General features: G+C 32.2%; 1 protein-coding gene and 1 long non-coding RNA gene across 2 annotated transcripts; both read left to right on the top strand.

The window, feature by feature from the left end:
* The first annotated feature begins 1,155 nt into the window (after positions 1-1,155).
* LOC116343144 lies at positions 1,156-7,397 on the top strand. Its single transcript, XR_004201299.1, has 3 exons — positions 1,156-1,437; positions 6,494-6,822; positions 6,953-7,397. It is a non-coding gene; the product is annotated as an uncharacterized LOC116343144 (long non-coding RNA).
* Positions 7,398-13,669: 6,272 nt separating this feature from the next.
* LOC116346957 (omega-amidase NIT2-like) lies at positions 13,670-14,941 on the top strand. The gene is made up of 5 exons (XM_031777292.1): positions 13,670-13,803; positions 13,862-14,202; positions 14,267-14,435; positions 14,494-14,727; positions 14,805-14,941. Exons 1-5 carry the CDS (start codon positions 13,782-13,784, stop codon positions 14,885-14,887), a joined length of 849 nt encoding a protein of 282 aa, XP_031633152.1. The 5' UTR covers positions 13,670-13,781; the 3' UTR covers positions 14,888-14,941.
* The last annotated feature ends 1,367 nt before the right edge of the window (positions 14,942-16,308 follow it).

The raw sequence follows: 16,308 nt of genomic DNA, 5'->3' as shown, positions 1-16,308 counted from the left end.
AGTGAAAATAAACTACTAGAGATTATTATAGGTGAAATCTATTCAAAAATTATAATTTTATTTATTTACCTTAATAAATGTTGAATCGCTTTTTTTATTGCAAATCATGTTAATTTACCTAATAACCTCATATACACACCCACCAGATGAAGTATCTACTTTATATTTTTGCTTTTTTTTTAATAACAATGCTTATCAATAAGAAAAATGAAGGGCATTTCAAGTCTTGGCTTAATCAATGGTTCTTGATAATTCTAAAGTGTCTAATGACGATTTTTGTTTTTAATTTTATTATTTCATTTAATTTATTGCTTTACTTAACAAACGATATCGCACAATTCAAAACACTTGAATGTAAATTGTTATTAGCATTTGTATGGTTATCAACAGATAAATGAAATGAAGAGCAAATAAATATCATTTACAAATAGTTATTAGATAATGGCAATGCATACGGCAAACGACAAATTACGTTGCAAATCTGAACAATTGGTAATATTAATTTCAATGGATTTTGGTTAAAATTGAAGAAATTCAATCCAAATTATTTGCATACTTTCAAATCGCTCAAATTAACCGAATTTTAATCGGTATTGAGAATACATCGTGTTACAAAGTACATCCGGACTTATTAAGTCGCTATCAAATAATTTCCGATTTTTTTTAATACAGGAAACTTGGTTATTTTCGATAAAAATTCATGAAGAAAAAAAAACGTTTGCTGCATGGAAAGAACAAAACTGAAATTCAAGCGGCACGTATTTTTTGGGTGAAAATCTATTCATAAACGCGCTTGTTGCACGAAATCGTATCGACATTCCAATATAGAATACATAACAATGGATACAGTGAGCTAGTGGATGCAATAGTATGTGTTTTGTATTCACATGAGATTTAGTCTAAATGGATGGATTGTTTGATGTGTTCAAATGGTGTCTGTTGTGCGATGCACGAACACAGAACGAAGAGGCAAAAATGATATTGCATACATGAGAAAATATACAGCGTTCCGGTAGTGTATGAATTGTTTGTACGCACATAAGTAGCATGTACACAACGAGAAAGAGGGAGATATAGACTTATACACTCACAGCACAGACAATATTGAGTACGGCGGCCGTTCATGTTAGCAACGCACACATATTTTGTTTTTATTTAGTATTCGTTCGAACACCGTTCAGTCACGGCGTACAGAAAAAAAAGGTCGACGTTGGAAAGCGTCGCAAAAAGCCGAATAATAAAAAAGACTCTGCACCCATTGAATTAAATTGGATAAACAGTCGACTGTGTGATATTCAACGCATCAACTGTACAAAAGTCTAAACGGAATAACAGATACAAAAGTTTTTAAATTCAATACAATTTGTTTTTTGTCCGTAATTTAAAACGTTATAAAATCACAATGTGCAAGTGTTTAGCTGGCCAAGTTGCATGCTGGTAAGTAAAATCGATCTATCCAACAACGAAATTATTCATAAAACGACGACTAGTAATGTGAACATGCAACTGTAACAATTGCATTGCATTCAAACAGGTTCTCACTCACTGTTGCATTATGTGGACGACAATTGTTTTAAAAAGAGCATCAAACAATAATGTTGGTGTTTTTTATGGTTTTTTTTATTTTATATTCTCTGTTGTTTCGATTTCATTTATCTCGCAGTGCAATCAATGTACGATTTTCTTTATACGGAATGTTATTGTTATATTAATTGCATCCAACAATTTAAGACTTGTGGTTTTTGAAAAACACAGACCAGAGAAAGGAGTCTAGTAGATCGACTCTCTAACAGATATATCTCTAATCTATAGTTTATGCAACTAAATTTAAAACAGCCATCATTTGTTTTTCAATCAACATTTTCCCTTTTACAAATCACCGATTCCAATGAGAATGATGCGCGGTCAATGATCTTCGCGTTTTTGGAGTAAATTTTCATTTAATTTGAATTTTGTGCCTTCAATTCTTTGTACAGTGTTTTAAATGTCCATACATCACTAATACTATCTTAGCTCATCGTTCGAACGTGATATTGATGCAAGAGTCATTGCTTTTTTTTGTAAGTCACGAAAGAAAAACAAACACAATAAACGAAATGAATCAAAATTAATTGTTTGTAATTTCGATGACTAAACGTACACTTGGAACGTTTGTTTTTGTGATAAGAAAGTACCGAACTTTCGACGTAGCATGAACATATATTTAATTTAAAAAAAAAATCGGTATAGAAAATGAATGTGTTCCATTTTTAATTGAATTGAGTTAGTTTCGAGTTAATTTCGTTGCAAAAGTAATCCAATTACAAAGGGAAAACCGAAATAATAGCTTTATCTTATAATTTATTTTTTATTTGTAACGTAGAAGTGAGCCATGTGCATCGAACTCAACCTTATACTTTATCAAAATTGTTCACTCAGTTGGTATATTTGCGCAATTTATAAAAATTACTATTTTTTGATATTTCTTTCAAGTTAAAAATGTTATGATGTGTTTGAGAGTAAGAGTTTCGTTAATTTGTGCTCACATTCCGATACAATAAACGTTTCAAGTTAAATGTATCAATCCGTTTTTGTGCCTCACGCAGTCTCTGTTGTTTTTGTAGTTTTGGGATGTCAATCGTTTTCAGTCAGGGCTGACCCTTGGTTTTTATAATTATGTCTCTAGCGGTAGACATAATCTTGGAAATTGGAAAAACTAAAAAAGAACAAAACGTGTCTTTCCCTTCAGCTTACTGAGTCTGTGTTCATAATATTTTACTGATATCTGGTACAATTTCGAATGGAAGTGAAATAATTCCAAAGAAAGTATTCGATATGATCAATATAGTAGCGGTTGTAAATGATTTATCACAATTGTCACTGTCATTTCGCTGACATCAATGGTTTCATGTAAAAGAGCAATACGTTTCTGTGTTTGTAACAAGATAGCGACTTTTTCGTTTCGAACCATTTATTTTCATTCGAAGTGATATATAATGAGAGATCGTATGAAATGGATGAGTTTTTATTAGAAAAATAAAAACACTTCGATAAATTATGAATATGTGTTTTTTTTTTCGAAGTCACAAAAAGTCAATGAGTGGCTTCTATGAGTCGCATTAATATGCCAATAGGCCATAGTGTTAATAGTTAGATACATTTAATTATGAAAATCGTTCAGTTCGTAATATAAGTAAGTGCTCAAGGATGGTTCGAAGTGGCTTTGATCCCACTCTTCATTAGTGAAGTGTAAGCCAATGCGGTTTACTCTTCACACTCTTTTTCTTTCTTTCTCTCTCTTTCTTTGTATCGAATGAATTATGCCATGACTTTTCATAAATGGCCAACAGATGAGAAAAAAACGAAAATTTTGTGTAATGAAATCAAGCGCGTGAAACAAATAAAACAATATACAGCCAATCACATTGCGATAAAAATTTGTACAAACAATTGCACTTAAATATGCGATAAACAGAAATTGATCAAACAAATTCGCCGATTTTTTTTAACCAATTTGTACAACAAAATGACATTTTCATTCATACTGTTGAACGTTTGTATTTTTGTTTATTTTCTCTTTGTTTCAGTTTTGCACTTAGTCAATCATTATTTCCACATGCTTGCACATCAACATACCTAAACGAACGAATGACATATGAAATTCATGACACATATATTTCACAGATACGAAATACCGCTCCAACTATGGACACACACAAACATCAGACCCATTGTGAATATTGCTCCCATTGATACTAATTTGATAACCTAGTCATCACCACTTGTTATACAATATATCATGTTGTTACATCTTCAATTTTAATGTTAATTAAACGAGAAATTCTCCAGAGTGCAGCTCAATCGCATGTGATATGGCCATTTTTCTGCAATTCCTCTTTAAACTTTCATTAATACGATTGCATTTTTAGTATGTAAATTTTGATTGCATACATCGTTGTGATTTAATCTACTGGCGATGGTTTGTAAGCCGTCAGTCATCTTTTTTTCTCGAAAAATATTTTCGTTGCTCATTTAATGTTTTGCTATCATTAAAAATGGCAGAGAATCGAAAGCAGCATTTGAAATGAATTTATTGCGATGACAAAAAGCGAACGATGTTATTTCAATATCCGATACGATTATATTCTTTTCTATTTATGTCTGAACGCCGATTTCTCTTCGTTTGCAATTAAATGGGGCACACTGTGCACAGTCAAACATTTGAATCACATAAATTTAAGCAATTGCTCTTAATCTGTCTGATTTCTGAATTCGATCACATCATCGCAAATTTTCATTTTCTCCAGTCGCCGGTGCCGGCAAACTCAATGCTCAAAATTGCCCGGCAAAAGAATACTGGCGCCATTGCAACAACTTTTTTCTGTCTTGTCTTCTATCTCCTCCCTTCTCAGATGCTCAGTTATTATAGTATTACTATGAATAAAAAATATATGCTGAAATGATTCTCCATTCACGCGTCGGAATGTCAGAAAGCGTAGCATCAAAATTGAGGAAAGTCAGACGATGGCGCCAAACACCACTGAAGTACTTGACAATGCGAATAGACAAATTAACTATTTGCAATTATAAACGGTATGCAGTGAAAATATTCTTGTCATTTCTCAAATGAGGAAGAAAAACTCTGTTTAAGAAGTACAGTCAATCGAAATTGATTACCAAAAAATTAGTACAAACTATGTCCGTTTCACATACGGTTACCATTCAAATCGATTCATAATTATCTCATCGTTAGCGTACGCAGTAAAAGTGGATAGGTAATGAATTTTTAATAATTCGAATCTATGTCAATTTCTATTTTCGTCGCATGTGTACTATTTGGGTTTTCTTTTCATATTGTTCGAATCCACGCTCTGCTCGCACTCCATTTAAAGCAATGTATTGGGTTTCGAACACGCAGATGTGCTGCCACCTGGTATCTCAAAGTTAAGCTGCTATAAAGCACATGCTTCTTGCAAATGAAGAAGAAGAGGAAAGCAATGTCTTTACATAGGGTTGAACTTATAAATGTCAGAGAGCAGCACAACTGCAGTATTCAAAGTGCGATTGCCCTTCGTTCGAATCGCATTTTTATTGTCTTCCTCTTTTCTTTTGATTGAAATCGATGTTTTAATTACAATCATTTTGTTCAATCAACAAATATACCCAGAAATTCGGTCAACTTTGTGGTGTTGTAAAAATTATGCTACCGTAATGCATCATGGGAAATAGTTTGTTATGTAACATTTTCCAGGTAGGACAATAAACTTTCATGGCGGTGTTCATATGCCGACCAAGCGGACTGTACTCAATTGAGGTCAATCACACAAATATTACTTCTAATCGAAACAAAATCTACTATTTGTATACATTTCAAATGTCCACATGCCGGTCATTAATGTTTACGTTACGATTATCGAGCGAAAAAAGAAACTGAACCAAGGTCAAGGACAATTTATTTTGCAATTGAGTCATTTGCTTTGTGAAAACATTTGCTGATTTTCTTTTATTCGAGGATATTTGCATAAAAATCGTTATGATATTTACCGTACGATATTCTGAAGTGTGTTCTCAATGAACCGGTTCAATGTCAGTTGTGTGTAGCGAAAACAAAATATGCCGGAAAGCCGGTAGATCCGACTGAAATATTTAGTGAAATGGCCGGAAATAGCACAATATAACAGTTTAATTAGCTATTGCTTCAAAAACTCGACTCAAGAACAGTTTTTCAAGCATATTCTCAATTTTGCATTCATTTTTCCTTAATTGTACGTTTTTTTTTTGCTTAATTATTCATTGTCATAATCTCCACTTTTAAAAAAAATTCCAAATTGAAAATGTATACCGATCCCATTATATTCGGTGCCTTGACGAACTGGCTGACGATTGATTTTTTGTTGTACGGAGTACATGCAATTAATTCCCAAAATAGTCTGTGTTTTCTTTTTTCGTTTATGTGAAACCGACCTAGGGTATAGTCTAGTGCATGGTCCAAGGGAATTTAATTTGGTTGTGTTTCCGTGATGTGACACAGACACAAACAAATATTCAAATTGACCTCACCAATAAAACAAATTGGATTGTTTATCACGAGCAGATTCTTTACAGCACAAAAAAAATGTTCATGTGCCACACCCAAAGTTTTACTTGTCTGTATTATGTTGTTGAGCTGCCAGGAAAAAAAACCGATTATATTATGGCTGATAGAAAATGGTACACAAAAATGGTATCGGTTGTGTCGATATGTGACATTAATGTAGTGCACGCAATGTTATGATATCGTCATCGTATTCTCTCTGCGAAATGGCATGCCACCAAAAATAGAAGAGCAAAAAAGTGACACAATAATTTACGACGACTTAGACAGATGTATATATTATGTCATGTTTTTTTATATTTTCTCTACCAAAACAACATTGCATTGAATGAAATGTTCTCAAATTGTTTTTTTTACACAAATTTTTTTTTTCAACGAAAAAACGAAAAAATGTTGAATAAATTTTCTTTTAAATTTTAGCTGTTGCAGTTGTGCTTTGAATATGCTGTTGTCGGTGATTTGCATCGTTCTTGTGATAGCTGCCATTGTTGCAGCCGGCGTATATTTCGGTGCTATCAAGGAAAAGGACCTGAATGGAAACTTGGAAAATTTAAAAAATTCAGTTAACAGTGGAGTGGAGGGCATTAAAACCCAATTGAACAAATTCAACGAATAAACAATTCATTTTGTATCAGCAAACTACCTTAACACGTTCCTCAATGCCAATTGTACGCTCCCATCTTGAGTTTTTATTTATGATACCACATTTTGAAGGATATAATTTATACATTTTTCGCGATGCCAAATTGGTTAGTATTTGTAATTCATATACTTTTAAAGCGGTGTCGTTTTAAATGATGCGCAAAAAGTACCCAAGACAAATGAAATTCAGAGAATTCGTTTTGTTTTAAATATACTAATTGCCATTTATCTTTCCAGAATCTTTTTGTTGCTTTTGCTTTATTTGTCTGCACATTATCCAAGGCCGTAAATTGCACGTCATTTGTGACGAGAAAAATATATAGGAAGCGAATCTGAAGCATTCACACAGCATACTAATCAAAATGGACCACAAACGAGGACACATCACAGCACATTATTTCTCACCGAATACTTAACCGATCCAATATGAAAAGTACAAACATTTAAATGCATTTAAACAGTAAAACATTTTTCAAAATGTCTCTTTGCAAAACAGATAGCTTACAAACCTTTAAAACATCTTCAAAAATGTCATGAACCATACAACTAATTAATAATTTATGTCCATAAATACAAAACAAAAACAGTTGACTTATCGAATACATATAGGAAATGATTTAGTTCGTCGTCAAAATTTATATTTCACATAAATATTTTACAAAAAAAAAAAAAAAAAAATAAAGACAGTCGCCGTTAACAAAACACAAACAAACTATTTTCCAAAAACGTAATTTTTTTAAAATAACAGCGAAAAAAGTGAAATTGAAAATATATTTTACAATAGAAAATGGTTTCGTACGACTTTTCAACATGGTCGAATATAATTTTCGGCATTTTAAAAGCATCAAATCCAATGTCGATCAAAAGTTTGACACCTACTATGTATTTTTCATACAATATGGCGTAAAATACCATTTTTTGAGGTTTCAAAAATAATACTTTTTTATTCTCAGAAATAAATGATTTTCGGCATATTGTCCCAATATCTTATGACGAACAAAATAGTAAATATATAGAAAAAAATATTCACTGGTTTTGAAATGATAGCTAAAAAGAATTTAATTTAATACAAAATTTGTCATTTTCATCTGTGATTGAATTCAAGGACTTGCCATTTCAAAACCAGTGAATATTTTTCGCAAGATATTTACTATTTTGTTCTTCATGAAATATTGAAACAATATGCCAAAAATCATTGATTTCTGAGAATAAAAAAGATATTTTTTTTCGAAACCTCAAAAAATGGTATTTTACGTTATTTTGTATGAAAAATACATCGGTGGTCTCAAACTTTTGATCGGCACTGTATATTAAAATATTTGACATTAACCAGATTTGAGGCAATAATATAAAGTTTTATTTTTTTTTCCTATTTTGTCTTTATTTTTTTCCAACTTCGGTGCTATTGTGTCAAAAAAATAATAATACACAGATTAAAGTCTACAAGAAAAATATACATCACAAGCGAATTTTTATTTTGTTTAATATCATTCATTTAATTAAGTTATATTGCGCTTCTACTGTTAATTTCTGATTGTGAATTTGATAGAAGTAGCAACAATATTCTTTGTTTTCATTAGTTTATAAATCATCACAGAAGACACATCTATTCTATGCCTTTCAATTTCATCGATTTTTCTCAACAACAGAGGAGTTTTTTTTTTGAAATATGCAATTTCAATCAAAACAGATAGAAACTATTGAAGGGAAAACATTTTTACAGAAAATATTTTAAATGCATTCTAATATTTATGAAAAATGTAGCGTTATCGCTTTTATATTTTTTATGAGAAAGTATTATTTATGAATAAAAATGAAACAAAATATTTTATAATATATAATTATTTGAGCGTAATTCAGAAAAATAAAGAGTTTCAATGCTGAAGTATACCATGCATTTTTTTAAAAAATATTTCTATTATAATTTAGATTTCTATTATACATTGAGAAGAAAAAAATAATTTGGTTGGAACATGCTCAAATTTTTGTTAATTATTTAAATTAATTATAAAATTAAACAGGGCTTGCATATTATTTCATATGGGCTAAAGAGAAATATAGATCAAGCCATACGTTTCTTTCTCAATGTGTACAGTATGTTTCATTATAGAGAGAGGTTGATTTTTTATAATAAAACTCAAGAGTTTTACAAAATTATTTTATATACATTCTATTTAGTATCTAAGCTACGGCGCCACAAATTAATATTTAATCCATTCTCCTGCCTTCTCGATCACACAGGCACATCTATTCGGCATACTTTTGCTCAAATTTTCAGCATATTCGCTTTGAAAACCTTTCCACTGGCGCTGAATGAATGAACTGAGCTGCTTCAAATTGCGGTATGTTTTACCACGAAGCCATGCCTTAATAATAGCCCAAAAATTTTCGTTCGGATTGCAATCGGGTGACTGTGGCGGCCAGTCCATTTGTTTAATGTCATTTTCCTCTTTCCAAGCATTGCATAGACGATTTTTGTGTTTTGGATCGTTGTCTTCTAATAGAAGCCAATTCGAATTGTGGTTGCCATAGAACTTCTTAGCGATGGGTAACTGTGTCGATGAATAATGTTGGTTCATCCTCACGGCGCTTGGAATCCCCGTGAATATGGTCAACTTTCCAAAACCAGCTTCACAAAAGCAACCATAAGCATGCACCTTTTTCGGATACTTTACCGTGCGAACGACCATTCTCTTTTGGGCTCTAGACTAGGCATGGGTAGTGCTATTCACCAGCCAAAAGAATGACTCGTCAGTGTATATAACTTCGCTCCAATCTCTTGTTGAATTTTGCTTTGCCCCGTCAGTGCCTTTTTCTTCTGGTTTTCTGTCAAAAGCGGTTTCTTCAATTTACTGCGATAACGAACACCGGCAACATCTAATCTTCTCCTGATAGTAGAGCGCGAGACCTCTATTTTAAGACGGCGTAGCCGTTCAACACCTTGGCTCAACAACATACCTAAATTTTTATCGAACAACTTGACTCTCCGTTTATCTTCCTGTTGCGAGGAGGCTCAGTTTGGCTTCAGATTGGGCTGGTCGTTCACTTTTTTTTCATGCTTATACTGCTGGATTCACTTTATTACGAACCCTTTTGACTTTTTAATGTATTTAGCAGTCGATGTGATCGACATTCTTTGTCCTTTTGGATGCAAATGCAGAAAAACGGCTTCAAACCGTGAATGAAAATGTTCGGAAATAATGTTTTCGTTGCACAACAAACACTGTACTGATTTGAGAGCTGTCATTGTTAATTGGCGTAGTAGCTTAGAGTCTCATATGGCAACACCAAAAACATTTTTAGGATATTTGAAATTTGTGGTAGTTAAATCAACCTCTCTCTATAATGAAACATACTGTATAAAATGGAAAATACGCAACTCACACATACGCATCGAATAAGACAAACAGCACGCGTATGTTTGTGCTGCCTATCTGATTTTGAGGAAGAAATATGTGGCGCAATGAAATAAGATGTAAAGTCGCACCGGCGTGCTACATGCACTACGACACAACGCATGTCGTTTTCAGCATCCTAAATTCAGGAAATTCAGCAGCAAAACGCTGCTGAACAGTAAATATACAACCAATGATTTCATTTCATACCGGAGTCACTGAAGTACTATCAGAGTATGTGTGGTAATGACGAGTAATATTCTCAATAAATTATAACGATACAATAGAGCATATTTTTTAAGACTCTTTGAGTCCGTCGTACTTTTCATTGAGAAAGTCAAATGCCGAAATTCTGTTATGCAAAATGGGACGATTGTAGATGCATGCGTTTATTTAGAAACACAGATTTGAATACGGTGACGATTGTATGAATGTGTGCCCATAAATAATCATGTTGCTTTTATAGATATAGAAGATAGAAGATTACACAGATTGTTCTGTGTTTTAATCTACATTTTATGGAATCGAAAAATGAGTTTCATAAAAATGTCATGAAAGTCATTGGCATCATAATTATTGTATTTTTTCTATGCCCTATGACCTCATTTATGAAACAAATGAAAGTTTCTTCATCCAAAAAGCATCTATGAATTCAAAAATGTGTTACAGGTAGACAGTAAAAGGTACAAAAGGTCGAGGTTTATGAATTGTTTTCTTTGAAAATGTTTGTCTGTGTTTTATTAAGAAAATGCAACTTAAGAAATGAACCAAGAAATTGCCAATTCTTTTCATTTTTGATTTGCATATTGTCACATACAGTGCTTCTATTTTGTGTTATCAAGTGAATATTTTTTTTGTGTGAAAAGAATATCAAATAATAAAAACAAAAAAAATAATATTTATTCAAGACTAGCTGAATCTTTCGAGTTTGTACATAATTTTTATACATTTATTGGTGGGAAAAGGTAGGAATCAATGATACACATTTGGTATGCATCTGATCACCGTTAAAAATCACATCATTTAATTAGCTACGACTTATAATATTGAATTGCAACGGTTATTATTTTGGAAAATATACTCGTATGTTGTCAACGAATTGAACTACAACTAATAAGAATGGAAACAACAATGACAAACAAAGTCATTAATCTAGAAGATATTCAAAATAAACCAAAATCGACTGAAGGAGCATTAGGAAATGGTTTGACTGAGGGAAAGGCCATCAATAAACCTAAAAGTGATAAAAAATTTCGACGTAGAGTAAAAAAATCTGTTCAACCATTGCTAGTTTTCACTTTGCTCAGAAATCATGCGCAAAAAATTATTAACTCATGTGGTAGTGGTAAAGTGGATGAAATGGTTGAAATTTTGAAGCTCCAATTCTCTCAATTGAGATTAAAAAGTGAAATTCTTCAATCACAAAAAGAAGAAATGCTGCATTATTTGAACTGCCTCATGACGAAATGCGTCACGAAAAAAGCGAAAATAATTCCACTGAAGGGTTATCAGAAAGAAATATTGCGAGCGATTTTCAACAAAGCCGTCAACAAGTATATTAAAAATGAGGCTTCAACACAAGCAGTAGAAAACCAATTTCAAGACATCATTACAGAAGTGTTGGAACATCGAAAATGTGATATAGATGATCTTTTTCTAGAGAAAATCCAACTTCTTAGAAAAAAATCGACGAAATTATACAAAGATTTGGAAAAAAAATTGAAAGACTCAGTGAATATAGTGAATGAAAATTTGAAAACGATTTCTAGTAATACGATACATTTGAAAAAACAAATACATGATATAGTCGAGGAGACCATCGCTGAAATTGCGCGTGCAGCCGTGAATTGTGTTATAGATGTGGTGGAATATTCACAAGTAATTAAAGAGGTGAATTTTTTTAAAACTAGCACATTAAATGCTATCGACAATGCGTTCTCACCTGAATTAACGGATATTAAAGAATCGTTTAGAGGTTTGATTGAGAATAATTTCAAGGACTTTGAACAGTGCATTGCAGTTGTTCACCGAACTCACGAAAAAATAAGTCATGACTATGAAAAGGTTAATATGCTCGGCACTGATGTTAATTCATGGATAACATTAAGAGAAACATTTGAGTTGGAATTGAACGAAACTCTTGAAAAATCGAAAGAAATTTGGGATGACGATGTCCATGATTTCAAGAAATCACTGCACACTGAAATGAAAAAAATCAATTTGGAATCAATTTGGAATAGTGCAGATTATGACAAACCGAAATCGATAATCACTGATCCTGCTGCGCTTAGTTGGGTTCAAAGCCGATTTCCACGCCTTTGTAGTGCATTACCTGCAGCAAGCTTGCATAGCGAAAACGATGATGATATGCGCTGAAATTAAGTGAAAACAATAGAAGTGATTGTTATGGTTATAATTACAATCACTATAACTTACAATCACTTTTATTGTTTTCACTCCATTTCAGCTCTTAACGATATATGGCTGACCTGATTCATCTGGCCGAAAAAAACATTTCATGTGTAAAAATTATTTGAAAAAAAAATTAGTTTTTAAGTAAATTACAACAGTAAAAAAATCTGTAAAAAAATAAATTGAAATGCCTACGTTTTGGCGATATATTATAAAACAAGATTTTTTTTTGCTTTTTCCGGAATTGATAAAGCTGTTTATAATTTGAACAAGATAATACACGCAATGTGCAAAGAATTGAAATAATATTGTCTATAATAAGCCTTGTGCTTGTTTTCAGTGCTCAAATTTCATTGAGCTCAAATAAAAATAACTATCTCACGAGAGATTACACGGCATGTTTTTCCATTCATACCAATTGAGATGCACTCTGAAATTCTGATACGCCTGAAAATATCAATTGTATACAGACTAGGGGAGCAACACAATTAATTTTGGAAAAATTGTAATATTAACAAACATTATTAGGAAAAACTAGCGATTTATAATAGCGAATCAAAACTCAAAAATGTAAAAATATTTTTTTTTTTTTTTTTGAAAAAATCGCATTTTACACAGCTTACCAATCCATCTATTTTGCTAATTTGATACTTTGTGTAACATTTGTCGAATTTGTGTAACATTTGCCGGCTGCCGCATTTGTCATCTAGTTTTCATTGTATAATTTTTTGTGTATAAATATCATTTATTTATCAGTCGGTAGAAAAAATAGCAGTGAAGTGAACCAAAACCAAACCATTTCATTGGTTTCACTTACCAAACGAACTGGAACGTTCCGACAATGGTTTACACTGTGTAGTATACACACCGTACAATGGCTGTGGGTGTATATTAGTGTGAATTGCTATTCACGTCGCCACGCAAACCATTCTCGGAACGTTCCCCTTGCTCCGTTCAGTTCACACAGAACTAAACCAATTCCGAGATACCGCTCCGAAATCGGTGTATGAGAAATGTCACTTCACTGAAAAATAGACATGTGTTAATCCCCTAGTACACCGATGATATGAACAATTGAAAAAAAAAATTCTTAATGTATGTATGAATGTGATGTTATAGTCTCTCCAAGTAGGATTGTATGTAATAATGGTGAAACATTTTTTAGCTATATAAATAAAGTGAGCGAGTTTTAAACGCTGCAGTTGAAGCAGTTCGCTTTTCCATTAGGCTATGATTCAATTCAATTTAATTTCTTAACAATGGCATCATGTGAAAATACAAGTGAGTATATATTTCCATTCTACTTCAGAATATCTGATTAGTAATATTTGTATTTTAGAGTTACGAATATGTTTGCTTCAGTTTTTGGATAAAGGCGACTTAACACAAACATTAAGCCACCTGGAGGAATTAGTTGAAACAGCAGTAAAACAACATCAACCGCATATAATTGCATTGCCCGAATGTTTCACTTTTGCTTATGAAACAGAACTTCCCATTTTGAATGCGAATGCTGAAACAATAAAAGATGGCAAAACATGTCAAACGCTGTCTGCTCTCGCGAAAAAATTTAATTTACACATAGTAGGCGGTTCAATTGTTGAACGTGATGGTGCAAATCTCTATAATACGGCAACAGTTTGGAATGAAAAGGGTGAATTGATCGCAAAACATCGAAAAGTAAGTGAAAAATAATTTAAACAAATATGTGCAACTCAATAGCAAACTTGAATTTAATTTTAAGGTTCATTTGTGTGATATTCATTTCAAAAATGAAAGTGATATTGTTGAAGTGAATAGATTTACGCCCGGAGAGAATACAACCACCTTTGAAATCAACGGTATCAAATGCGGTGTTGCAATTTGTTATGATGCCTTTTTTGATGAATTTATCAAAACGTATCGGAAATCGGGTGAGTTCATCTTAAAACTTTTTACTGTTTGATTTTTAAAACATTGATTAATTCGTAGCATGTGAGGTGCTGTTTGTTCCTGCTGCATATGATCTCTGCATTGGACCTCCATATTGGGAATTATTCCATCGATCTCGAGCTAATGACAATCAACTCTTTGTGGCTGCAATATCACCGGCACGCAATGAAAAATCCAATTATGTAATCTATGGACATTCCATGATTATCGATCCAACCGGAAAGATTTTGACAGAAGCTGGCATACGAGAAGAAATTATTTTCCATGAAATTGGTCGGTTTTTTTGCGCACTTCAATGGATATTTCATTTGTTTATTTGCACACTCATTCATTTTATCTTTATTCATCAGATATAAAAGTTTTGCAAAGAGTTCGAGAGGCACTACCATTGTTCAGAGCAAGAAGACCAGAAGTTTACGACAAAATCAAATAAATACGATTCTTTTTTTAACACCATAATTCTTTTTGTACATTTTTAGTTTCGCATCTGCATATAATAAAAATGATAATACTTTTGACTTATTGATCAATTATATATTTTTTTGCTTGTTTTTATTTGAAGGTATAAACAATTATAGTATTTGGCAATTAATAAGATTGAAGGAAATGTTTACCATACATTGTATTTGTTTTATTTTTAAATCCAATAAGCCCTAATTTCTACACATGTGTGACCTGTGGCATATTCAAGCTTTTGCGACAAATCGATTGTTGTTGTTTCAGCAATTAATTCAGTAATTCATTTTCGGGTCAAAACAATAAATTAGATGAATCATAGGAAATTCTAATCTTATCGTTTTACCCGAAAATAAATTCACGTTATTAATGTTTTAGTTATAATTATAGCCAGAGCTGTACACGAACCTAGGGGCTTTTATGTATTCGTTCATACAAATTTATATATACACAATATTCACGTCCTATTCATCATATACATGATTAAAATTTCTCGCCTATACTAGTGAATAAGGTGTATTTTAAACTGCAGTGAACACACACACACACAGTATAGCTACACAGAATCGAAGAATATCCGCACAAAAGAGAATGAAAAAACATGCCATGGACGAAATATACACAAAATATATGCAGTTTTGCAAATTTATTTGCGCGTATTACAGATGATTTTGCAATATAGTTCACTATTTACAGTATAAATCGTATACATTTGAAGATAAAAGCCCCTAGTATTACACCAATTGCTCTGAATTTTAATGTAGATTATGGAATCGAAAAATGAGTTTGAAGAAGCTTATCTACCCAAAAAAAAGTCCCGAAAGTCATTAGCATCATAATGATTGTATTTTTTCTATACCCTATGACCTCATTTATGAAACACATGAAACTTTCTTCTTCCGAAAAACATCATTGCATTCAAAAATTGGTTACAGGTAGACAGTCAAAAGGTCCTTATTCTATACGTTGTTTGGAGAAAAATGTAAAAAATTTGTTCGTTGCTGTGATTTAGTCGAAATTAACACAAATACACACTAAGCAACTAAGTGTAGCGCGTACATCAACGGAGTTGTTGTGTTTCTGTGTATTCGTTCGAATAATTTCGTTTGAAATACAGCCACTCACTGGTTTGCCATTGTCATTCTCGTAATTCTTCTCTAATCAGGTCTTTTCACATTGTCATATATAATAGAATTCTAGGAATAATCAGTGTTTGTAGACAGAGAAAGGTGCAAAAGGTCGAGGTGTACAAGTTGTTTTCTTGGAAAATATTTGCCATCCTTTTTTAACTAATTATCTCATATACAATTAAGGGAACATATAAAAGACATGAACACTACAAATTATTTTTATTCATGATTTGCATATTGTCACATACTTTGTGTCATCAAGAGAACA

The sequence above is a fragment of the Contarinia nasturtii genome, unplaced genomic scaffold (assembly GCF_009176525.2).
Source record: "Contarinia nasturtii isolate CC-2019 unplaced genomic scaffold, AAFC_CNas_1.1 Cnas_scaffold_129, whole genome shotgun sequence".
Classification (NCBI taxonomy): domain Eukaryota; kingdom Metazoa; phylum Arthropoda; class Insecta; order Diptera; family Cecidomyiidae; genus Contarinia; species Contarinia nasturtii.
Note: the sequence above shows the minus strand (reverse complement) of the source record. Positions and strands in the feature narration are given on the sequence as shown.

What these genes read in the sequence shown, in the direction of transcription:
- LOC116346957 (XM_031777292.1), top strand. Translation starts at nt 13,782, where the DNA reads ATGGCATCATGTGAAAATACAA. An exon ending in GGCATCATGTGAAAATACAA is followed by an intron (nt 13,804 to 13,861) that starts GTGAGTATATAT and finishes TTTGTATTTTAG; the next exon opens with AGTTACGAATATGTTTGCTT. An exon ending in TGATCGCAAAACATCGAAAA is followed by an intron (nt 14,203 to 14,266) that starts GTAAGTGAAAAA and finishes TTTAATTTTAAG; the next exon opens with GTTCATTTGTGTGATATTCA.